Source organism: Anarhichas minor, unplaced genomic scaffold, assembly GCF_050575085.1.
Source record: "Anarhichas minor isolate MPS153535 unplaced genomic scaffold, ASM5057508v1 ptg000174l, whole genome shotgun sequence".
In the NCBI taxonomy this organism is placed as follows: domain Eukaryota; kingdom Metazoa; phylum Chordata; class Actinopteri; order Perciformes; family Anarhichadidae; genus Anarhichas; species Anarhichas minor.
In genome coordinates this window covers 212732-239618 of record NW_027466620.1, presented here as the reverse complement: position 1 = coordinate 239618, position 26887 = coordinate 212732, and the positions used below count along the sequence as shown (strand labels likewise).

Sequence of the window (26887 nt, the reverse complement as noted above, 5' to 3'; positions counted from 1 at the left end):
TTGGATGTTCTCCATGCCAGTACAAGACACCATTCTCACAGTGGAAAACACTTGGACTTAGCTCCCTCAAAGCGAGTTGTGTCCCTGAATGACTGAAGGATGCTTGCTCAACAAAACTCTTCATGGCACTTCAAAAAAAACACTCTAAAACTTTAGAGGTATACAATGCAAAGACCTAAAACATCTAATAGACATATGACACGGTGTAGGAAGGAGAGACATCTCAGTCCACTGTTGTGAATAATGCCAGCCTGAATGAGTCGCACAATGAGGGTTCAGGTAGAAAAAGCACAGTAATCAAGTGTGATGAAAACAAATGGGGCATTGCTTTGTGAGTTTATGTTAATGCCAGTTTGCAATATGTACCGTTTTATTTCTGAACAATTCTATGTTTAAGTAGCTCATAAAATACTCTGTAAACAAATAATAAGCAGTTGTGGCAGATGACAAGCTGACAAAATGGAATGTAAACCCTGTAATAACACAAAGTAATAAAAAAAAAAGAAAAATTAAGGATGTTGTCTCTTTTGATCACCTCCGCTCAAATTGGAGCTACCTTCCATCATTGTGATGGCTGACAAACCAGATCAAATTCCGCCTGACATTTCCCACTTGAATCCAAGATCTTTCATTTTCAAAATACACATTTGTCTTTTCTTTTTTTTCAACATAACAATCAGTTTGTCGATTTTATGTGTAATGAGTCACTGCCATTATCAAATATTAATAGTTCCTTATTGTTCAGGCTAGCAAGTATGCCATTAAAAACCCAATTATACATACATTTTACTCACATATCTTCTGGAAAGAAATCTATTTGCTACAAAGTGTGACAACAATGTAATCACAGTTCAAAAGTTCACTTCAGGACAATGTGTGAGGCTTCAGTACAGTTGCACCACACCTAATAGACGGACATTAAAGCTCAGATCATTTTGTTTGAAAAAGAAATGTGATTTATATAATGGGTTGAATTTACACAAACGTATTTAGCACAATGTTATGTTGTTTTTCCATATTAAATATCTTATTTTTTTGAGAATTACTTTTCCTTTCGAGCCAATAAAAGAGAATCACTGCAATACACAGACATTGTCTCCCTGTTGTATTTTGTTTTCAACAGTGTACACACTCTTTCTCCAAACTAGGAACCTAATTTAGGTCAAACGCATCTAATGACAGTCATTCAGTTCTGGCCTGCACACAGAGGGAGTGACTAAGATCTTCCCGGTATTATTACCACTCTGATCTGCTCTCCATCTAAACTACAACATTTAACCCCCAATATATAGTTATTTTTACTCATCTTTCCATCTACATATTTGCAGCTAGGGATGCTTAGCAGTAGACGCATTATTTAGTAGATTACGGCTCATCTGTGCAACTAAAACAGATGAGCCGTAATCTATTTCTACAAGCACTCAACAGAGCTGAGCTGCCAGGCTGAAGATGGTGGTTTCACAATGCAAGTTAGTCTGAGCTTTATTGGCTCCAGAGTGATGCAGTTTTCTTAAAGAGGGGGCATGGCGGATAAAAAAATATTTTGTTTTAGTACGATATGAAATAAATAAAACACAAAATCCTTTGATAGGTAGTTGAAATTAAAGATAGAGTATTTGTATCTCCCATAGTACTTTACACTTGGTTCTTGTCTAGAAAAATAAGTACAAACCGATTATGTTTATGAAGACAAAATAATTACGTGTTGAATTATGTATAAATCCAACGACATATTTGCATGAAGTTTATGTATTAGGAATACAAGGCTCCCACCTCAATCCTCCTCTCCTCCAATCACAGATGGATTTGGATCTATCAGTGCCTAAACGTGCAAAATACACTCTCGTGTTGCACACAGGCTGGCAAAAAGAACACTGGTTCCTCTCCAGTATCCTTATTAGCAGTCTGTGGCATTGTTGCATTTCAATCCAACTATGTTTGAGCATTTCCTCATGTTAGAGGACCGAACATAGCAGCTTAACTCCTGAGAGTTTCAAGGCGTGTGACATCTGGATGGGCAACAGAGAACATCCAAGCTCTTTACTGCCTCTGTGCCAACCCCGTGCCAGGCAGTTGCTTTGATCAAAGGAGGACCCATTATTGCCCACTTTTATGCAATATGTGGCATTTTTTTTTTTTTTTTTACTCAGACATGACATTTTTGTAACGGACAAAACATTCGGAAAATACACCACTCTTCTTTGTGATCCCAAATTCTGCCGCAGATATCACGGCAAAAGCATCAACAGCGGGCACGCAGCTGCTGTCTGTGTTAGCTTGGCTCAAACATAGTTGGATATTCAGTTTTGAGTTTTTATGCAACATAATAATTTTGTTTGTAGATCCAAACCCTCTAGATTCTACCATGACTTTTTTAGAGCAAAGATCCCACATGCTGCTCCTTCAAAGGTGCACCATCACATACACGGCGATGGAGCAGATGATAGCACTGATCAGGATGCGTGGCTGCGATGCACATACGCACGCACACACACACACGCACGCACACACACACACACACACACAGCGTACACATAGCGTAAATGCTCCTGAACACACGAAAGACAGGGAAAGTTGTTTTTCACCCTCATGTACTCAGGTTGATCAACAGCACTGTATCTGTAATAGAGGTGGCTCAGGCACATATCATGCAATAGGAGCTTAAAACAGAGTCACAGGCTTTATGATCTCACATATCAGCAGAAGATATGTAGGTACAGGGTTCTCTTTCGGCCAGCGTACACCATTCTCTGTGTTTATAGACCACTGTCTTGCAGGATGATTTTGTTCAGCAGGGTTGGAATGCTCTCACTCAACATGACGAGTCAACGGTGAAGTAGCAAACCTTAAGCAATGACATGATTTATAACAACCTAAGAACAAGATTAGTATGCCTCTGAAACCAAACAGCCCTCCCTCCCTTCATCTCCTCAAAGACATTTTATTGGGGGAGAATCTGAGGGTTCCAGTTGTTCTGTCAAACGAAACTTGTCCAGTTTTAGTGCAAATAGAACAGAAGCAGACGGGGATATGAAGTTGGTGAACCCAGTTGGTTGGACGTGAGGCATCTGGGTAGATCTTTGGGAGATGATATGATCAGTTTATCGCTGCAACCCTCATCCTCCAATAACCAGTCACCTTAGCAATGGAGTCTGGTCACAAAATGAGGTGAACTATTGCAAAGAATTACAGGAAGTACTCTTTTTTTTTGTCAACTCTTAAAATAATTCCAAAAAGTGGTAGGGGGAAGGGGCTGTACAATCCTTAGTTGATTGTCATTATGTACATCACTATGGATACATTAATAAATAAAACAATGTCCAAGAGCATGGAAGTAACATTAAAGGTATACACATAGGAGGTCCCTTCCAATTTGGGTTTCTGTCCAACCCTTGATTAGAAGAATGAGTGAAGAGAAATGTGTCAGTCTTCAACATCCCTGTCATCATCATCATCATCATCAATCCTCCATGGGTGATCTCCCATCTTTTTTGAAAGAGCGTATAGACGCCTGGTGAGTCAGCAAGAAAATGCTGTGTTCAGCATTCATCTTCAACTTCTCTGATTGGTGGAATCAGACTACTAGTGGATTTGTATTGGTTGACTTGGTTGGCCATGTGAGTGCTCATGGGCTTGATCTGAATGTTCCGTGGGTAGGCATTTTCTGGTTCATCTGTAAACCATTTCTTTTCTGAAGGCGAGAGAGGGAGAAGAGAAGACAGAGTTAGATTGTAAAAAGTATTCAACATTGGATTACTAACAACCATACTGCCTCAGATTAAGTGGTAGATTTGGATGGCATTAGCATCAAACCATGAGGTCCAATCTAAAATTGTGTTCCGGTTCATTGAGCCAATTTGAATGTCATGGTGGTGACATGGTGGTGTGCCATTGTTTAATCAACTACAGCTGTGAAAGTAGAGTCACAATTCTAATATACTGTGTAATTAAGTATTCCATTTTAGATAACACAAATATCATCCTATGGGTATTGATCAGCTCTAACGTGTGTCAGGGTCAGGTCTCCCAGATTACAAACACATTTGCCCCTTTCTCCTGTTACCACGCAGATAGTTTTATTTTATTTTTTACTGGTTTTGAGAGAGATTTCTGATTCAATCTCATTACGACAAAGGAGAATGAAATTTAAGTTTTGGTGCTCACACCAATAGTGCCTCAGGTTTTCAATGGAACTGATGTCTATGAAGGAAATAGGCCCAAAATTACTTCAAACTAGATTATCTACCAGGTGCAAAGCAAAGGAAATTATAGAAGTGGTGCAATTGCCTAATAAATCAATGCAAAGATGCAAGTGGAGGGCAGGAATCGTCATAATTACTCCTGGGGCTGCACAAACTGAGGTGAAGACACGCATGCACAAGTTGAAAAAAACAACAACAAAAACAGGCTTCTGACTTCATTTTGTGGAAGTTTAGAGACAAAGGAGAAAGACTGGAGGAAAATAATCCAAAGAACTTGAGTTGCTTGTGAGTTGTGAGATGACACACGTGGCAATTGGTGCGTATGTTTCTGGCAAACTACAGTCTGTACAGTCCGTGCATTAGCTGTTTGTTTGGTCCAGTTTATTTGCCCCTAAACACTCCAGCTATCAAATTTGTGTAATCTTTACATTCTTTCTGACACACTGTCTAGGAAACGATGTTGAAGCAGATTTTAGTTTTGTTTTGTTTTGTAAATGTCTTTTTTTTAATACTCTGAGCACCACAAACTTCATCCACTTACATTATGTTGGGGTGGAGGCAGAAATCTCAGACATAAATATCTAAAACCTGGGTAAAAAGAATTTAAATATTTGAAAGTCTAGGTTCCACTAGAGTTCATTTAGAATGTGTGTGTTTTTTGTAATTCAAATGACCTGACCCTTTAAGCTGACTAATAACTTAAAAGGTATATATTCTGTCATATTTCATGGGAAGCTTTACTTTCATGCAGCCAATGTGGGATGGAAGAGATTTGGGAGATTTGGATAAGTCATTTTGAAGATAATCTCTTCATGTTTAAGTGAGCTATGAGAGCACTGTTTCTGAGCACGGTATGGGGAGAGGGAGAGGTGTATGCCAGCTGTCAGAAGTTTGTAAACTCGCTCCTAGCACTTCATAGCCATCTGCAATGCCATTCAAGAAGTCACTTCCTTTCGGGTGAAGTTGTAATATAAAATTTTACCTTGGCTATGTGGCGCAAACCTTGCGTGTGCCTGCTGGTATGTGCGTGTGTGTAAGTGTGTAAATGCGTGCTCATGTACATTCGGGCTTGCATGTGTGGAGATTCATTTGTGCAAGCTTGAGTGTGTGTCAGCAAGCTGAAGGCTGTAGGGCCGTGCGTTAAAGCACAGACATTTGATGTGTAGAATTGTGCCTGAGGTGAAGCAAGATGTCTGCCATCTCTCTCCAGAGTCTGCTGCTAATACGGTGAACTTAGTGATGTCGCCTCAAACCACCATATCAGGTGCACAGGGTCACAAGGAGGTAACTTATACCCCCCTTCAATTTACACTTTAAATTAGTCACACCTCCCACTTTCTTGGTGTGACCGATGGCACAGGGCTGGACACACTTTCTTAAAGTTCTGTGAAGAAGTAAGCAATTGGCTACATCAGGGGGATTTGAATCAGCCTGACCTACATGTGAGCTATGATCTGGGTTTGTACTGTCGGACAGCATGTTGTTACTCTGTGATTTATGCTGATGCCGTTACAACAATAACCAGTGGTACTCAATGAGAGCATAATTACAACATTTGAGGGTGCTTTCACACCGTGAGTTTGGTTCAATTTGGTTCAATTTGGTCCGGACCAAGGGTACAAAGATACATTGCTGCATTTCAGTTCTGGTCCGGTTCCACTGACTTTTTACAAACGAACCAGAGGAGTAAACATTAAGTAACACAGACTGACAGGTAACTCATTGATTGGATTAATTTGATAACCAAATTCCAGTGACTGACTTGTCATGGTTTGTTTTTTTTGTTCCGCACCAGGGTTTCACACCGGCCCAAACAAACTGTACCAACCAGGCAGACAGACCTGAGTTTGTTTCAACTGAACCAAACAGGATAGGCGTGAAAGCACCCTAAATGTCTGCTACAGTCATCTGTTAGCATTCAATAGGAGGGAAGATGCACAAACACACAGACCTCTCACACAATGCAAACCATCTCAAGTTGAAAGAAATCATAAAAAACGCATGATAAATGACAGAAAGAAACAATGTTAAAAGGAATTCGCCAGGACGAAAAGAAAATTCATATCATCATGTGAATAACTGAGTAAAAGCACAAAGAAAAGGGGGGTTGTGTCTCAACTTCATGCAAGGTGGAGATGGTCCTGATCATGGATCAGGCAGGAGCAGCAGCAGACATTTTACTATCCAGATGAAAGCAAAACTTAAACTGAGGCATGGTTTACTTAACATCCGAAGAACGTAATAAATAAAACAAACTCCCCTCGTCATAACAATATCCAGAGGACATAGTTATGATCAGAACCCCAGGATAGGTTGCTAAGTCATGCAGAATCGTTAACTTGCATACCTTGGCCCATTCTATTCATCCTTGTTGCACTTCAGAAAGAGAGGCAAGTAATCTACTGTAAGTGAGTAGTATTTACAGTCAATACACATCTGACAAATGACTACCAGTCCAACTAAGGCTTAAATATTGTTACCACTACAGTATTTAGGCTACATCATACATCTTAGCTATAAGATGTATTGAGGGCTTATCATCTACCATTTCAAAAATCCTGAGTACGATCATAGCAAATCTGCATGCTTTTAGAATATGTCACAATTTCAAAATTCATATTTATTCATATATATGTTTAATTATTTTTGTTTTTTTTGGTGGGGGGGGGGGGGGGGGGGTATGGAATATATAACATGTGGGTCAAATGTCGCCAAATTTGAAGTAATCTTATAATTGTATAATAAACAGAACAGGAAAGAGTGCTACCAATATGGACATGCAATAAAGCATTATAGATGCACCAACAAAACATCAACACTGCTAATAAGGGATGATGTCATGAGTAACAGCTTATCAGTAATGTTAGTCAAATGTGCCTTATAATCCATATCAGCTCCAGTACGTGAATAACAAATCATCCATGATCGATGCATAATGATCATGTCAGTTAAATGTGCACAAATATCCAACAAACAACAGTTAAACACTACACAAATATTAAGACAGTACAGCAGGTAGACCACACAGCATACTGAATGTGTGTCGTATTATGTGAATTGGCTGTGGCTGAGGCCTTTACTGTAAGCTTGTTTCCAACCACAATGGCTGTGCCATCCAAGTGGTTTTCAGTTTACAATGCCACTGACTAAATAAGTAAAAAAAAAAAGACTCACTACAGTCTTTGACTACAATAAATGAGTTTTCCACAAAGCGAGTTTAACCATTTTGCTCATGTCACATTATGATTGCTGTGATGCGAGAGTGAATACCACATGCAGATGATTATGAAGGAAACGCACAAACACTGAGCATGGACACAGAGCACAAATCACACAAACAAACCACAAACACACAGCACTTATAAATGAATGTGTCACCACAGTCTGCATAATAAAAAAAAGGGACACATGTCAGGTTTAAAACACTAAGCATGCAGACTAAAACTCAGGTGACAGGTGAATTGTGCACATACTTCTGTTTATCACGGGCCTCCCGGGTCTTACTGCTGCGGTTTTGCCGGTTGGAGGGCGGGATGGAGTGGACGGAGGAGCTCTTTTTGCTGGAGGAATGGGAAGAGTGGGAAGAGTGGGACAAGTTTGTCCGGGACTGGCCTGCATTGTGGTCAAACTGCATGAGGCAGAAGATCAGGTCTGTGGGCACGAGCTCAAACTCATAGGGTGGGTTCGTGATCACATACCTGCCCAGAAAACAAATGTTAGACAAGATTAAATGTTTATAATCCTCGTAGGGAAGCAGCAAATAAAGTACTCTATCAATAACCCTAATTGTCATTTTATTACATTAAATATTAAATATTAATTTTGACATGGAGTGAAGGCAGAAATTGTACCGTTTTGTACACGGGCTCGGTGCATTTAAGTGAGCGTCTCTTAATCTGTAGATTCCAAAACACAACATGTTGTACGTCTTCAGTGCTTTACAGAATAAATCCCCGTAGCAGCCTCCATCCTGATGAACAACAGAACAAAGACACCATCAGTTAGTGAGTAGGTCAGCCTGATGATCTGGATCAGTGACAGTAAACGTTGTTCTCTGTAAAGTTGTAGTGAATATGCAGTGTTCTGCATTGCTGAGGGTATTCCTCAATGTTTTAAAATTATGCCATAATTCAACAAAGAAAGAAACAAAATGACTTTGGTATTGGAGGTTCGGAATAACAATGACAAAAACCTGTAAAAACAAGACTGGAACCAAATAAACTTGGAGGTGTTCATTGTTCCTTCTAGAGTCCTCTTCCCTCTCCACCCACTAAGACCTGCTTTGCGTGATCGCTGTTCTTCACATCGGATTAAGGGCCGCGAGGAGCGGAGGCGGCCAGATGTGTGCTGCTGGGTAGTGCCAAAACGTGTCATCTTCGCTTAAACATCCACTTACCCCCAAGTCGGCAAATGGCCCGTCGTAGAGGGCTAGCTGGGCGACGCGACACCTGTCTCTATTTGCCAGTGTCTGAGGTGTGCTGTAGCCGCCTCTGAGGGCGTTCTCCTCAGCCAACAGGGCCTCCAGCTCTGGCGTGGCTCCCCCTGTAACCAGTGTCCGAATCAGCGTAAGGATGTTATCGTTGAAGTATGTCTGGGGAGAAAGTACAGGGGATATCTGTAAGCAGATGCCATTAGAGTCACAAGTAGCGGGGTGGCAGATGTAGGAAGCACAGCCTATTATGTCAACCCTCAGCCTGTCTCTGCGTGGAAGCTGAGGGGAAAAGCCATAGAAGACTACAGAGGACTCTCTGTCTAGTTCACCAAATAAAACGGATGTGAATGGAATTCTGTTGGTATTTTTAACAATGATTAATTATGCACGAAAGATGTAACTTTCTTTGCAGGATCAGCATTCCTGTCACTTTGGATAATACACATACATCGCTGTGTTAAGTTTTTGTTGGGCCTGCTTTCTACAGAAGCAATAGCTACCGTGGAAAACCCAGACACAGTAAAAAAGAAAAAGGAAAAAGAAATGATGCTGTTGACTATAAAAATGATCTCATAAGGTTAAGGTTTAACATACATAAATGTTTCATATTTGAGAGAGACATAGAAACATGTTGATAATCATAGCACACTAAACAAAAGAGGTACTTTAACATAGCACTATTCTTTCCTCTGGAAACACTGATCCACACACTTGTCTGCTTCTGAAACAACGACTTGACTGCGCTCTGCGGGCGTCAGGTTCTCTTGTCCTTCAAGCCAATCAGGACCTGCTTTTGCCGCGTGTGAAGACAGCCGATGTCACTCGGCAGCCGGGCCAGAGTGGCAGCTCCTCTCCCTGGGCCCCCTGACAAGCCTGCAGAGCCTCATGATGGATGAGCACTGTCCATTAGCTGGCTTCACCTCTGACCATTGCCAGACTACAGCTGACGCCTGCTCTACTCCCCGCTCAACTCGGCTCTGCATGCCTCTCTAACCCCTAACTCACTGAGAGGGCTGCTGGAATTAAGCCATCACAGCACCGAAGGGAAACCACAGTTGGTCATGAGAGGGAGAGGGAGAGGGAGAGGGAGGGGTTTATGAGAATTTCTTTCTAACCTTCTTCTTTACCTTATCTCCTATGAGTGCAGCAAAGACATTGTGTTTCTGGCCTCTTACAGCCCGTGTCATCGCTATTACACTAACCTTCGACACTTACTTTGTTAAAAGATCTCATAAAGCTCTTGAAAGTTGAATTCATAACACTTAAGATGAGGCGTGATGCCAACAATTTACATTTTGCTGTCAGTGAACCTGGCAAGCATGTTGGATGAATATACTACTGTACCATTTCATTTACCAACTTCTGCCTTCTTGAAATGCCAAATTCTTGCATCTAATGAAACTCATTGCTAAATTCACCCTCCTTTTCTCTACTGGGGAAGCATTTAATCTCACAGTCTGACTTTAGCTACTTTTTACTGCTAAATCTGATAGTTTTCATTTGTTACCATCAACTTTTGATTATTTGAATGAATATTGAATGAAACAACAGAGTAGACAAATTATAACCATCAAAGAAGCAACAAGAAGTAGAAGAAAGTGCTAGATTTAGGTGCACTAACTTCTAAAGTTTTCCCAGGTCTTTCGAGTCTGACTCACTTCGACGTTGCTCACCTCTTTCTCTCATCTCGAAGTTTCTACCATTGCAACAAAATGCAATTGTTTACCAGTGGGCGCCGCATCTCCAAGTACTTTATGTGAAACTTCTCTCTACTTGCTCTTTTTTAAATTCTGAGTAAGACTCAGTTATAGCATCCAAACACAGGACATAAAGATTATAAAAATGTGTTGCAAAATGTATGATTTTGAAAAGTGATTTTGAAAAACACACCAACACTGAGAGTGTAAAAAGTGTGTTTGAGAACTCACTGCGCTCATCAGGGAGTCGAGTACACTGACAGCAAAGGCGGTGCCGCAGGCGAAGGGCTGAGTGAGGTACAGCTCTGTGTCTGGGTCGTCATCATCATCTTGGTCCAGGAACTGAACGTTTGAGTCGTTCACTGAAGGGGGGGGGAGTGGGGGGGGGAGTTAGAGACGGGCACTGAGAAGAGGCATAAGAGCCAAACACGCGTAGTCATCAACACACCAGAGAGTTGAGAAATGAATAAGTCTTTGTTTATTTAAGTTACATTTGGATATATCATTGTAATGTAACAGAAATGTCTTAGGTGTATAGGTATCCAGGTTTGCAATATAATGTAACATTAGATGCACATTATATTTTGCTTTTACATTTCTGCACATATTTTTAACAACAAGAATTCATCTTTATTTATTTTCCAGAGGTGAAAAAAAGAGTTTTTGATTTTTTTTGGGAAAAATGATTCAGCATTTTGAATATCAAATCCACTGTATACCACATGCAGGGTGCATTTCATACATTAAGACAAACTATGACTCAAGGAGAAAATATATTATACTATGCATACACAGTCATAACCATTGTAGAAGTCACCAATTCTGAATAAAGCATACATCTATCCTGCATAAGGCATTAGTACCTCAGTAGCCACTGTATCTTGATACATTGTAACACACACAAACAGACACACACTCATTCAAGAGACAGTGACCAGTCTGTGGACTGTGTAGCCTGCTTAAAGTATAAACTGGTTACTTTAGATATTTCTTGATTTATACAGTAAATATGGTAAAACAAATTGAGACTTCAACAATGGCTAATGTGTCACATGAGAAAATCATGCACTTTTAAATTCATGCTATTTTTTTCAGAGTTTTCCTCGATGAATGCAATCGTCACATCATCACCCTCAGAAAAATACATCGCAAATATTTACCTTTGCCCTGAAAGTCAAATTAAACACATTTTTTTTGTTTTCATCTCACAAAAACAAACTAGGTCTGCTAAATAGACTAAATGGTACAGTGTAAATGAAAATCGCCCACAACTGAAATAAGACATATTTTTTTGTCTCTGGTGTATTAAATAATTGGTACAACTAAAAAACTCAAAGTGCTCCCTGTAGTGTGTGCCTTTTTACTCAGATTGTGTTTTTAGCAGCAGTGAGCAGTGAAGGGTCTATTAACGAGCGTTACTTGGAAAACGAGCATCACACAAGTTCTAGTTTGACTCCTCCGATATCTGAGCTTCAGAGATATGGTCTGGAGGAGAAACAAAGAAACTGGAAAATAAATTTAAAAAATACAGCTTAAAAAGATGGTTTGATCTCAAGTTTTTGTGTTTTCCAAATCAGATTTCTTCCCAGGCTTCCAGTGCGCTGTGGAACAAAAATGTCAGTCAAAGAGACAAGGGGCTGATGCAAACAGGCTTGGGCCAAAGGAGTGAAAGGGGGGGGGGGGGGGGGGCATGTGTGTGTGTTTGGAGGAGTAAAAGGAAGAGGGGGGTGAGGGGCAGGGCTGTGTTGCTATGAAAACAGCCACAAGGACAGACTGAGCATGATCAAAAGCCTAGCGATGCTCTGCAAATACAACTGGAGGGGGAAAAAAATCACCCCAAAACAACAACTAAAAAAATACATTAAAAAGGGGCCAAAACAAGACAGTCAATTTCAACCAGAACTAAGAATAAAAATGTGTTCAAAGTGAAGCCATGGGAGAACCGAGGGCCTTGACTGCAGCCAGATAAATCAAGACAAGCTGATGAGGAGCAGAGTGGCGACGCGAGGGAACGAACGGCAGCAGAGGACAAAGGCTCGGCTTACCCGGCTCTGTTATTATTTCTATGTTGGTTCCACTTTTGTTTTCCTGACTGAGTGAAACCAACGGCAGTAGTTTGCCAGGTTTAGCTAATGGTGATGAGTGCATGGTGTTGTTATTGAAACAGTTTCAAAGACTGCAATAAAGGCATTTCGCCATTTCAGACCACTCTTGTCATCACCGGGATTTACTCCGAGACATTCATCGTTGTCCGGTATCTAAAAGTAGGGTACCCTGGATTAAAGTGCACAATACAGCGCACAGTAGCCAGAGCTGTCACGCTGCTGTACCAATACAACAACAATACATTATTTCACGGTAAAACAGTGAAAGGGATAAACACGGTCTTATCCATAAACACACCTACTTTGCATTCTATGCAAACAAAATTGATCATGCAACTCAAAAGAGCTGTGTTTTAACGTTCCAACAAGACTTTAATCTGCTCCTGGCACCGTAAACTGAACATATGACAATGTAATCACAGTATTTGGTTCCAGTGAGACATGCAGCCACTCTCTCCTTTGCACATAACACTGGAGCTTCTAGAGTCCAGGACGGCAACCAATGACTCCAACATGGGTAGCATCTAGTCTTGATGATTACGTATGCAGTCAACAGTCTAATGGGATAGCCTCTCTGCAGGTAATGGTTGGCGCGGTTACAAGTATACTTAGGTAGCTCTTTTCTCTTTCTGGCCTTTTCTTAGCTGGCCTCATGCTCCATTGCTCCCTAATTGGGTCAGGGGAGACAGAGTAGCCAGTCTCTGGTGCTTTAGAAGGCCCCTCAGAGATCTGAAAGTTTCATGAGTCCCCAACACCAGTGGGAATACAGCCACTGCCATTGTTATTAATAAATGGACCCATTTTGCAACCAAGGCATTTTTTCCCCCCCATCTACCTTTTCACTTTCTTCCCCTTCCACCTCTCCCACCCTCTCCATCAGGCTACGTTTATGTTGTGCATTAGTGGACAAATGCAGGACATTTAGCTATAGTCTTCTAAATGCCTGTCTGACATCCTTAAGTCACAGTTGTCCACACTGTCCTCTGAGCAACGATATCTTCCAGTCCTTGCAGCTAACATTATCACCAATTGACAAATGCGAGCCAGATCCAATAATTCACATACGAATAGAAACTTGAGTTGGGCATAGCTGCCAGCGCTATGAGGGGGAAAAAAAAAAGAATTCCACACCACACATTCCTCAAGTCCATTTGACCTTGAATGAGTTGGAACTTTTGGTAGCAGCATGATTTTTAAGTCTTGGATTATCAGCTCTATGTGTCTATGTTTGCCAATGAGTAATGACTTGATCTGAGGTTATTGGGTATGGCATGCAATATTTGCATTTGAGGTGGTTGTAAACAGCATTACCTAGTTCTGTGATGATGGGGATGTTGGATCCGGTGGTGACAGAAGCCTGACGCACAAAGCCATGTACTGGACTGCTGTCTGGAGATGACCGGTCCATTCCAGGAGGCGTGAAACCTGAACACCAAAAAAACAGATTTATAGAGATCAGAAAATGACATAACAGGGTGGCATTAAGCGATATCCTCGGCCTGACAAAGGCAGAGAACAGTAATTCAAGAAAGCAGTGGGGTTGAGAACAAAGGGTTTTTCAGCCTGGTCACAACATGTGCAACAGACGTAACGCTTGTAACGCCGTCTTTTGCCTTTTTATACCCCAAAAATCTATTGCCAGAGAACCATACATAATACCTAAAATGGATGAACTAACTGAAATACCGAGATGTCAGTTCATTAAAATGGATATTTTAATAACAGTTGGGGGAAACTCAAGCAGGTTTAGCTTTGGCTAAAGCTAGCTGAGCTAGTTTTAACTTGATGTAGTTATTTACTGTTTGGTAGTTAGCCCTCTGCAAATCTGACGTGGATTTATGTATTTCTATGGAAGAATAATTGAAGAATCAGATGAAAAGATGTCTACTATCTTGTATTTTTACATGTTTTCCTCCGTGTTGACTTTGTGGACAGCACTGTATACAGATTTTTCAAGGTAAAAAAAAAAATACAATCCAAGCAAAAACCTGCATGTCTGATAAGTGTGTTTACTGCAGATGTATCCTAAGCATGTGGATGTGAACTGGAACTCAGTATTAATACCATTATACATAGTGCATGTCAGCTCAGTCAGCATGAAATTGTTGATGTTCAAATGTGTGGACTGACTGAAAGAAGGAAGAAGGAGGAGAAGGCTAAGTGAACAAGGCAGCTGCCTAAAATTGCAATACGGATACTGTGCTTTCAGGGGTCAGCTAAGACATATTTAGCATTCACATCCCTCCATCAAGGGGCAGGCATAAATTTTATATGTTCATTTTGTCACAATAAAATTGGTGAAGTGGATCCTGAAAACCTTTTATCGGAAATGGCGTGGCTCAGGATCATGAAATACAAGTGCAAGTGACAGGAGGATGACTTCACATGACTTCACATTTTTGCATTTCCTCAAAGTGACACGTAAACACCTTAAATCTGTGATGCTATATGCATAATGCATCAACTGTGTTTTGACATCCATCATTTAGTGCTGACTACAGCAAAATGCCAGCTTATAGTGCCACCACCAAGGAAACATAATGCAGGGAATATATTCAGGTCACAAAGTTTTAAAAGGATTGCAAATTCTCCACGTATGTGAGAGTGTGTGTGCCTTTCCTGTCAAGAAACTCAATGAGCTGCTGACATTACAAAAGAGATCTTCCGGCCCTTTGCAACAGAAAAGACACCAAATAGTTTAGTACACAGCAGGAAGCACACACTGAACTGAAGCATGGATAATCATAACTCTTGTTATACCAATTATTGAACTTGGAAATAGCAGAGGTTTGACACTTCGAGTCAACAAGGGAGCACGAGCTCAGACAGTGCGAACATCATTTTGTCGATGTCCATAAAGGATGATGTTCACTCAACTGGAGAGTGACAGCAAGTTTTTGGATACAGCCTCTAAAACACTGCTCTTATTGTATCACAGTGAACATGAAGACAGCCCAGAGATCTAGAAGAATAGCTTACGTTTTGCGCGGCGTGTACAGCAGAAAGCGACTGTTGTTGAGAACAGTTGTTGAGAACATATGAGGCCTGCTGCTGAGTTGCTTTCAAAACCTGTTAGGTTACAAACAGCTCAAAAGTTGCAATGTGAGTTGGTGGGCTCCAAACAGAGAGCGGTATGTCTTCCTCAGACAGAGCTAGATTACTGCAAAACCAGAGGAGCTAAAATGTGTTTAGCTCCCGGATCATTCTCTAAAAATGTGTCTATGACGTACAATATTCCTGTCTGGCTTATTGCAATTATTCCTTAATTTAAACCTTTAGGACATTTTTATTTATTTTTTCTAATTGGCTGTCATAATTGTTACATACTTTTAGACAATTAGCGTACAAGTTCCTTATTGCTAAAAATAGAGAAGCCAGAGTTTGAACAACATGCCTGATCCCACACACTACGTCTCCTCTTCTGACAAGCTGCTACTGTGAGGCTGTAACATTGTCTGTCCTGCTCCAATGTACAATAGGCAAGTGAGATCTGGGTTACATACCCCCTTATCCCTGTAGCCCCCCGGGCACCGCTATGCTCTGTGGTTGACTACATGCTACAGCAGCCGTGAGAAGCTCTCCCCCAGGAAAGCGCATGTTTACTTATTCATTTGCACCTTCTTGTTTTAAATTCCACAGACTGTCTGAATGGGAGCATCGGTCGGAGGAAGAAATCCCCAAAGCAATACCTATGATACAATAGCAATATCTACAGTATGTGCTTGTGTTTCCTTGTGCATGCATGATTGCATGTCACTCTGGCGTGTGCGTGTGTGTGTGTTTTCTAAAGTGAAGTATTTATCACTGAAATGGGTGGTTGATGTAAGACCCAATTATTGATGACAATAGGCTCCATCCATCGACCCTGGGAGAGGGTATAGGCTAGGGGGTTTCCATATTGAGGTGGCTTTCTGTGAATACTGCTCCCCAGAGTGGCGTGCTCCAAGATTTACCCCTGCTTATTGTTCCTCGGTGGCACCGCTATCGATAGCACATCACTCACTCAAGGCTGGAGAAATAACAGCATTGGCATTCTCCTAAAACATGTGGAAGTGCTCTGCACTAAAAAATAATGGCCTCTTGGACCTTCAACTTTGATTTGTATTTACAACAGTCACAGTGGTGGCATTAAATAGTACTGAGCTCAAGGCATGTCATGCCTTTTGGTCTAATCATAACCTGAGGATTACCTGTTTGTGGATGTGTGTGGATAGATCGCATTGACACGGATGTCTGCATGTGCACTGCACACCCGTGCACTGCACACGCATTCAAACACGAAGGTGTGTGCGTGCATATGTTGCTGTTTTGTTGTGACTAATGAGGAGCAGCTGAATTGGCCTGCCTGGTGATTTGTACTGGCTGCTTAATGATGATGAGGCCTGATGGGATGCCAGGTTCGTGTGTTTGTCTGCAAACGTCAACAATCTGTTCCAGACGATCTGCCAGACACCAGATCAGGGGGAACAACATCGAATGACACAGTCATGTTGATTACATCATTAAAAAGTATTATCAAGGAGGTTTAGCAGCATGTAATTACCAGGGACAAGACTGAAATCATCAGAAAATCATGTGTAGTAAACAATTTTCAAAGGCTTGATGAAGCATTTAACACCATGTTTTGTGTGTACACTTCTTCAGTAAGTCAGTCATAGAGTACTTGGCAGACACTGTGCATGACAAACTCCATTCAACCCACCCACCCCCTGTCCCCTTTGGGCAGCAGTGCACATGGAGAGTAATAGGACACTCCTTACCTTGGGAATTAGCCTGCAAGACCCCAATGCTGTCATCAAACTGCATAGATTTGATGTTGAGCGACGCCAAGATGCATTCCTTATCCTGCAGTGAGGTATCTTCGATATTGTTCTGATTGGCTGACAGTATTACGCACATGTCGCAGAGGTTGATGTTGACAGCCCTTAAATCTGCCCGACTTAATGGCGTACCCTTCAGGGTGAGGAGAACAGAGAGAAAAAGCAAGACGGAGAGAGAGAAGGCAAAACACAGGGAACAGACAGACATAGGGGAGAGAAAAACAAATTTAAGAAGTGAGCAGAGTGGAGCTTTGGGAAATTAGTTAACAAGTATTCTTGTTTTGAGGCGATGACATTCCACTGATCTAACTGGGCATTGGAGAATCAGATACATGGACTTTCTAAAGGCTAGCCCTCGCTGAGGGCTGTGTTTGGGATTCTCCTCTGATCATCAGTCAAGCCAGGCCTAACAAGCTCTAAGGCAGCAAGCCACGCCATCTGTGATGGGCACTGCAGCTGCAACACACATAAACTCCATTTTGGATGTGCAGGATGTGTCACTGCTCTGGATGAGGGGGGGGCTGGCTACGCTCTCATGGAGTGATCATTCAATTGAGTAATGTGTGATCAAATCAAACTGACAATCCCTCTTCAGGACACAGAATGTGCATGTATCTCAAAATGTCAATGCCTTGTTAGTTGAAGAGAGGATCCGGTTTAAATGCATCTTCTACGGCAGTGAACTGGTACACTCACAGGTAAGATGGAGACCTTGGGGAAGTTGTGTAAAGTCTCCCACTCTCTCCGCAGGTAATCCAGCGAGCCCACAAAAACTATCGGCTTTAGCTCGTGGTAATGGAAATTGCTGGCTCTTAAAGGCATCACCAAGTTTCGCAGCCCCACCAAAGCGGACGTGACATCCCCAAATATACAGACCACCACATGGCCGCTCAGCACTGTCATGGAGGCTTCACTCCGGGTCTGCAGGGAACAGAGGGATACAGGGAACGTGGAGAAGAGCAGAGAGAGAGGGATGAGGAGGAGTGCAGACAGAGAAGAGAGGAAGACACTCACAAAGACAAACACATATTTAGAGAAAGTACTGTCGACATAAAACTGGGAAGTGTAAATAAAGTAAAACATTCTAGTTCCAGGCGCGTTTAAGAGTTATAAACTGTTATAAACCCATATTAAATAGTTTGTTAACCAAGTATTTGCTGAATTCTATATTTAATCCATTATACTAACAGGGTTTACTATTTACACATGTACACAAGTTTGGTTAACCACTATTCTGTTTATAAACAGTTTATTGGATAACCAGAAATAGGAAGTTTACAGAACAAAAACATAACATGTGGTCTTTTCTGAAAGGACAACTGATTCAATCAGGCTGAAAAATGCAGTTTGTAAGATTTTAGGCACATACAGTATGTATGACTAGGACCCTGTCATAAATCAGAGAGGTATAAATAAACAAAACGTCTCTATTGTATGACATTTGAGTTGAAAAATAACAATGCAATGCCCTGCTTTCAAGATCTGTCGCCTGTCACAGCGGCTTGATGTGCATTTGATTGCAAGTTTGAATGTACGTTAACTAAACTAAATGCTACTATGATCCCAGTGGGTTTGAAACTAAAACTGTTTCTTTGTTTACTGGAGACATACGGTAAAACTAAGACAAGCAAGGACCCACTGCTGCAACGTTACTCATACTCTCAGCTAGTGATCTGGTGGATTAAACATTTTCGATTATCTACATGTCTAGAATTTTTTTGGTCACCCATCTCATGCAGTAACATCCTTCAGCCCCACCCCCTAAACTAATTAAAGCAACACATAAATATCAACTATATACTGTAGATGAATGCGTCTTCTCTGTTACATTTGATTTAGACAGGGTTAACCCTCCCCAAACAAATTGTGCACTGACATAAATGCTTACAAACTGCCTTGTTAGAAAATCGGAGCAAACCCATGCGTGCTGTGTTGAAATACTGTTCACAGATCCTTGGCGGATATATAAAAAAAAATCAATAAACTCACCTTGAAACAACAGAGAGGCAGTGAGAGAAATTTCATTGCACATTAGTTTGTGATTGTGTTACTACAATATTGAGGGGAAACTTTGGCTCCTGACCATACTTACTTTAACTTTGTTTTATTGCATATTTTATTATATTTTAGAGGTGTTGCAGCTACGCAGTTATCGTCCCACTCACCAGGATGACTTTTTCGATGTCTTTTGATGGGCACCAGTGAAACATCCCTGTCGAGTCATACCTCTTCACGCTCATGTCCATGCTCTCGATTTGTTCATTTCCAGGAACGAGAAGGGGGTCGTGTCGACTGGGAAAACAGAACAATTTATTTATGTTAGACCATTTTGTTAAATGACTGCAGTGGTAACATGAAAGAGGCAAAAGACCACCTGGGTTTCTTGAGATCTACACTGTCTATATATATATATATATACAATGTGTCAAAAGTCCATCGCATGAGTGTTGGACGTTCTACTGCACTACATACTGTAGGTCCCATAACTACCATATTATTCCTCCATTCCTTCTTGTCCTTGATGTCAAGTCATCAGAAAACTCAAAAGACCCTGGTGCTCAGAGTGGTGCAGAGAACAGCGAGACTTGAGTGCTACTGACTGAATGGCATGACAACACAAGGCCAATTACCAGCTTTTACCCTCTCCTCCAGCTTCTGACGCCATGCGGCGCAAATAGTAAAAGCTCCAACAGGCTCACACTTTAAATATTTCAGGAATTTGCCCAATCACATTTTGCTTTCCCAACTGATGGCCATTAATGTTTCAGCAGCATGTCACAACCAAACAGGCTAATCCACAGCAGTGGGCTGCTGAGTTTTATCCGGTGAAACACTGACCATGAAAGGGCTCCTGACATTCCTGTTATACCGCCTCTCTTGTTCTTTGCATTTATCCTACAGGACATCTTCTCACAGTTCCTCTGAAGGCAATCCATAAAATGTCATGCAAACCACCGAGTCAGGATAACCTGTAGACATTTTAGTGTCGTTCCTCAAAAAACACTGCTTGTTTTCTAGCAATGCAATTGTTATTTGCAATTCAACCCAAATAATGAAATCCTTGGTTGAAGCAGCGCTATACAGACTCCAAAAACAGGCAACAGCAGAGAGAGAGAGAGAGACATTTGAGTAATATGGGAGAAAACATCCCAAGAATTTGACATACATCTCTCTCAGTATCACTCTCTCTATCCTCTATCAACACTGTCATTCACTGACAAGGCTTTGATGGTGTCTCTTCCCTCAACCTGCATTTGAGTTGCATACCAATGCAGGAAAAGTTACAAAAAAAAAAAAAAAAAAGCTGTCAATTAGCCACTCTCTCTCTCTCTCTCTCTCTCTCTCTCTCTCTCTCTCTCTCTCTCTCTCTCTCTCTCTCCACCTCTCTTCCCTCTATCAGTTAGTGCAGGTGATAATAACACTGACAGCATTTAGTGTTTTTACACTCAGCCTGAATCTTTCATCCAGAGCCGCGTGTTTGCGCCAATCAACTCCACAGAGCCCCCGTCACTTCAATCTGCTCAGCTCTGCTCGCCTCCACACAGGGGCTGACTGGCGCATGCAGGCGGGCTGCCGCTCCAGCTCTCTCTGCCAAGACAGCTATCTTTCACAGAGCTGTCAGCGATGTGACTGGCAGCCTGTCACAGGCTCCACACACACCTCCTTCTCCCTCTGCCTTCTCCCTGCCTCGGGTTGAACCTACCACAAGACTAAGGGAGAGCAGACATGACGCCTGTGCCACAGTGCCACGCCCAAGGGATATCAGCTGCAGATGATATTGTGACATCTTCTGCGATAGGACGCGTGTCGTCAGTCATGACCCGTCAAAAAGGTTCGTGGGAATGGTGTTAATGCCGTGGTGGCCGTGCAGCTCGTTAGCATGGTAACACGTCGTACTGGCAACTGGGACATTAACAACACAGCCATGGTAGGGATAGGTCAGGATGCAAAGTGGGATTAAATGTCACCCATAGTGTTTAAAAATATTACACAGATATCAATTGCTAAATGAATTTAAAACAAAATGCAATGTCTAATTTGAATTTGTATTGATTTCTTGGGAAGTATATCTTTTATTAGAAGTTACCCCACCAAAATAAATTCACTATATTTCAAAATGGAATAAATTCACAGTTCAGATTGCAAAGCAAACATTTTCCCTGGGTGCAATACAGTATTGTATCTGATGCACTTTTATGTGGGACAAATATTTCCCTTACAGCATGTCTCACTCCAGTGTCTCACCCTCTCTCTTTCTTCCTCCCTCCCTCAGTATATATTTCAAACAGAGTTGAGTTATTCCAGTGTATCACTCTGCAGTCACAAACTGGGGATGGGCCTGCTCCCCCAATCCCTCTCTGCCAGACTACGAAGGCAGCCTCTTGCTTTGAAAATTTTCCACATCATGCAAACTGACAAAGGCATGCTTTTCAAAAGCCCAGAGCCAATCTGTTGATCATTATTTATTTACAAAGGCCTTCAGGCTGCAAGTCCTGTAAAAACCATACTTGATACGTAGGCGCGCTCTCTTGCTAGCTCTCGACTGTGTTTTCCCCCTCCTTGCTTGTAGAATAAAGTATCCCTAAGGCTACCTCAAACAATCACTTTTCATTGTGCATAAAATCCACCTTGTAAAACTGTTTAATATATATGGTGTTATATGTTGACGGGGGCAGCTGTGGAAGGGGGGGGGGGGCTGTGGACTGTGATGGGTAATTTGATGTTTTGCTGAGGGCTAAGACTGGGAAAAAAAATCTACACCTATAACAGAGGACCTGTCATCCCAGTACCCAAGAGCCAGCAGAATACAAAAGCACCCCTAAAGCAGAGAAAACTTTGACACCGCTTTGAAGTGTTTTCAAAACTGAGTAAATAACTCGCAAGAATTATTATCACTGCGAGATCAAAGCAAAGATGCATATATTACATGGCAAACAGGGACCATCTCCTAAGCAAAAAAGGAAGAGAAGAAAAGGTTTTGTGCTCTAAGTTAGGCAAACTAAACAGCCTTTTAAACAAGCAGTTAGCTGGAAATGTGCCAATGTGTAGTTGTTTTTGTAGTAGTTCTCTCCCTCTGAGCAAGGGCATCTAAAATGATGCTCTGTTGCAAACTAGACTGAAGGGTATGACTTTGTGTTGGGCTAATGGTTCGGCAAGTGTGAAGGATTATTAAGTGCTTGTTTTGTGGCGAACTGAGGGGGAGGCCGACAAGTATACTAGACAAAAATCACAGGCATTCCAGTTCAGAAGGAGGAACTCTGCCTGAGGGAAGCTAGCAGGACCAACATACAAAGAAATCGAGTTGAATGTAAGGAAATAATACAGCAAAAATAATGACCAAGAACAACACGTGAAAACAGATTAAAGAGTTAAATGATTCAAATTAAACTGCAGTGCAGCTTCTCTGCGTCGATAATAACAGTGACAAGTGTTTGTGACAAAAACCACGCAGCTCTCTCTTCAGATTTTCCTCTTGTAAAGTCATTGAGATGACAACCATAACACTTACTCTCACTAAGAGTAGGGCAGCGTAGCTATGAATGTTCCTGTCCTGTTAGATCTTCCCCATCACTCCTTTATCCTGCCGTCCCAATCCGCACAGCTCGGCCTCCCTGTATTTTCCGCGCTGCCGTGTTGCTAACCCCGCCTCGCAGCCAGAGCAGCACACAAACCAACCCCTTTTATCTTTCAAAATCAATTAACGGCAATATAATTCCACAGGACAGGATAAAAGGAAGGTAATATTTGAATTCATATTTGATTGTGATGATACATCTCACATATGGCCTTAAGTACCAGAAACAGCACTCACAGGGGTTCCCACAATAGAGGAGTAGCCTGAGGGCAAAGTAACCATGCAAGTCCCTCTGATTGGTTGCTGGTGTCATTAGTGCCAGCATTGTTTAAGGAGCACATGTGGACCAGACCGGAGGAGGTGACAGCTGGGACTTTAAAGCCAGTGGAGTTTTCAAACGGCTCCTCACAGCCGCTTTCCATGACAGAAATATTATTTCAGCTCCGTCATTAACAGCCGACAGCATGCCATCCTAAACAGCCCACTGCCTAACAGGGCACTTCTCTCTCGTTCTCTCACAGTTTCTTACCTCCTTCTTCTGCCACCCCTAATTTGCCCCCTCCCATCCATCCAAACTCCCATCATCTCACCATCAGCAGCATCCACCTCTGAAGTATCTCTCACACGCATCCCCTCCATCCCTTCCTCCCGGCCTCCGTTCTTCCCTGTATCTGACTTCCTCTCACTCCCCATTTGAAGTGCTGGAAGGAGAATAAAATCAGCGTCTCTTACCTCATCATTTTGGGCGAGTTGTTGGGTGAGTTTCGCATCCCTCCGTTGCGCTGCTTTTTTTTAGGCGAGAGAGTGGATGGATGCTCGTCTTCCACTGCAAGCATATGCAAAGAATGTCAGAATAGAGACAGAGGTTTGGGAAAGTGTGCTGGAGCTGACATAATAATAAAAAAATGCCAACAATCAATCAATCATTGCAAACAAAAAACTGAACAGAAAAAAAAGGAAAATTAATCATTCAGTGTCAAATTGAGAAAATATAGAGAAAACATTAGTAACGGTCAATGGTAAATCTGAGAGAGGTAGAAGAAAAACACGGAGAAAAAATAACTTTTTACGAGCTGATAAGGTTATGGAAGGCTCACATCCCAAAATCCCCATATTTAGGCTCTTTAAGGTGCACTTTTACGGGGCCTTCAGTAATACACTACTGCATCTGTTCAGTACACCCGCTAAAATGTGCAGATGATTGGACCTCTAGCAGTCTGCATCAGAGTGACCATGCTTTCCTACGCAATTAATTGCCATGTGATGGTACAGACTGTCATTGGCGATGGGGCATGGGCAAAAGCAATGACAATGACAACAATTTGGTTATGCAGATGGATCTTGAGTGGGTAGTTTATTTATTTTATTTTTTTTTAAGAAAACTATCTGAACCCCACCCCATCATTCCAGTTCCATCTAAATGCGCACAAAATTGCTCTTCTGGTCTACCTCCATGCCAAGAGAACACTTAGCACTCAACACACATCACTACGGACAGGGCTTGCTCGCAGGGCATGAATTAGTAGACTATGAATATCGATGCAGCTAATAAATAAACATCATCCTCCAGAAGGAGGTCAGGACTCGTCTTAAAAGTTTTAATTAAATAATGTATTATCTATGTAAGATTTAACAGTCCATTTTTCTTTTTGATGCTTAGGCGTTAAGCGTTTGCAGGACGCTTAGCCATAACGACAATGTTTCTTAAGATTGTTTTTTATCAGATTAAAACACTATTTTTCAAATTTTGCTTGAGTCCCAGTCAGACAGAGAGGACGAGAAAGAGCAGCCAGATTGAGGCCGGGCCCAGTCGTCTGAAGATTTCAGGCAAGCTAACAGTAGTCTGATCTTCACTACTGTCTGTGAGTTTCAAGAGCTTTCAGACAGGCACCCAGATACTCTTATCCACTCTGCACTCTCCCAGTAGCAAATGCCAAGTGCCCCGTCACTTCAAACCCGCATTAGTCCTTTGGTTAGAAATCAATAACACAGCATGATATTAGTGCAAATCAATGTGCACGCTGCAAGCCGTGACTATTCTAAGCATGTGGAAATTCATTATTGTCTGAGCCCCCTGTCCTATGCTGCCACCTAATTCTGCTAATAAAAGATAAGAAATATAACTCTGCCTTCTAATAAAATGTCACTCTCTGACATTTCCTTTATGCAACTGGGCTTTCGGAATAGCTGATATCACAAGCACTTTACACTTGACAAATAATTCTCTTTCTAATGTACTTTGATAATACCACATTAAAAATGTGCATTCCTCGCCATATTGTTAGGCAGGCTCCTCCTGGTTTAAATTTAATTTGTTGACAGTAACAGTACAACACTTCTCATTTGCACCCGCAAAAATAAAAATGAAATGCTTTCAAGCTACTGGGTAATAAACACTTTTTACATTTACAGTTTCTATTTCACCTCGACATCCTCAGAGCTCACAACTCAAGCGACATTTCTGAAAATAAAAACAGATAAGTATCTCTTTTATGTAGATTCTAAACTCGCATGTTTTAGCACTCCTCAGTGTCACCCAATGTAGGCAGAAGCAGCCACTGCACTAGCAGGCATATCTGTGCAAAGCAGCAGGAGCAACAACAGCAGTGGCTACCAGCAGAGTGAACCGACATGCAGCAAACAAGACAAAATGAAGCAACGGGACAGGCAGGGTTACTGACTGATGCATCCCGCTGAGGGGGCAAACCTACAGTGCCTACTGTGACTGAGCAGCATGGCATTATTGGGGTGGTAGCGGTATTTCACCGGCAGACTGCGGGCCCGGTTCAGCCGACTCTCTGCCTGGGATCTGGCAACCACGTCTCCTGGACCTGAGATACTGAAGCGCAGTTGTGAGCGGTCAGACCCAGGCCCTGGCCCCATGGGGAGCAGACTTCCTTTACGGTTATTAACAAGGGGGATGTTGAGTTTGCCTGGCTTGAACAGGGGGTCCTGGTTGGGGTGCAAGTTGTTGGGAAGGAATGCATTTGTGGTGGTGGAGGTGGAGTTGCAGCCGGTGGTTTTAACTGATCGGTTTTGAAAAGACGGTCTAACTTCATCCATTACTGTCAAACAATGGAGAATAAAAGTGTGAGAAAGCCTGTATTAATGCTGATGAATTAGTTAGTGATTAAACTCTAGAGAATTACCTTGTTTTATTTTTTGCTGTATTGTTTTTTAAAATTATATAATTGTTTTATCAGAGATTTCAGGACGATAGGATGTTAACAAGTAAATTGGTAAATAAGAGATTCAATGACTTGAAATAAATGTGAGGAAAAAAGAGCGATAGTTAGTTAAAATCCTATATGAAAAATCAAACACTTGTTTGTGTGAAAAATAAAAAATGAATTGATTTTTTCTTATTTCAGTTCTGATTAAGCCCAAATAAATCATGCCATAAAAACAGGAATCACTTATCATTTCATTTTTCCAAAACTGGTGTTGAAACTTCATCCTCTCGTATCTAGTTAGCACACGCTCTGACTGAAATGTTCACAGTGACATTTACTTTGCATTTGAGACAAACATGAATTAGTAAGGAGTCTCCCCGTTTTATTTCTCAGTTGCGCTACACTTTCTGGTAGAACAAAACAGAGACACGGCTAAAGCCCGTCAAATTCAATCAGATATTGTGTCATTTCAAGCATAATGTGTTGCAGACTACTTTCACTTCAACAAATATAAAACTATAACTAATAATTTATAATATTACTAATTCAAAAACGTTGTATCATAGAACATTTATAGAGGATTCCTTTTGTATTGTGTATAGAAATTTTGTTGGATTCCAGATAAAAAAAATGTAGTCCTATATTCTCAAACATGGTGATTTTAACTGTAACTTTGACAGTATGTCCAGAGACAACCTGCTGTATTTAATATGAGAATAAAACATCCGAATGTAGAAACTCGGTCACAACTGACGTTCAGCAAGCCGTCCCACCAAACACACACACACACGCAGACACAATTTGACTGAGGCTGCAGAGTCAACCCGTATGTTTGCATGTGAAGTGGTTGTAAAGTTGAATGGGAGAAGAGAAGCCCTGTTCC

General features: G+C 41.5%; 1 protein-coding gene across 10 annotated transcripts in view; it reads right to left on the bottom strand.

Annotated features, from left to right (window-relative positions):
• Positions 1–3541: 3541 nt before the first annotated feature.
• The window catches only part of kcnma1a (potassium large conductance calcium-activated channel, subfamily M, alpha member 1a), a 121227-nt gene continuing 97881 nt past the window's right edge, over positions 3542–26887 (bottom strand). For 2 of the 10 annotated variants that reach the window (XM_076085567.1, XM_076085574.1), the window contains 10 exons: positions 23564–23657; positions 19422–19548; positions 17953–18177; positions 17197–17389; positions 13748–13861; positions 10563–10693; positions 8599–8793; positions 8054–8172; positions 7676–7900; positions 3542–3691 (listed from right to left, as the gene is read on the bottom strand). In XM_076085567.1, the coding sequence (XP_075941682.1) occupies positions 3670–3691; positions 7676–7900; positions 8054–8172; positions 8599–8793; positions 10563–10693; positions 13748–13861; positions 17197–17389; positions 17953–18177; positions 19422–19548; positions 23564–23657 (1445 nt within the window). In that variant the 3' untranslated portion in view covers positions 3542–3669. Of the gene's footprint in view, positions 3692–7065; positions 7901–8053; positions 8173–8598; positions 8794–10562; positions 10694–12376; positions 12461–13747; positions 13862–17196; positions 17390–17952; positions 18266–19401; positions 19549–23563; positions 23658–25157; positions 25167–26887 lie in introns of those variants that run through there. The other 8 variants (XM_076085566.1, XM_076085572.1, XM_076085571.1 and 5 more) reach the window with 7 other exon arrangements.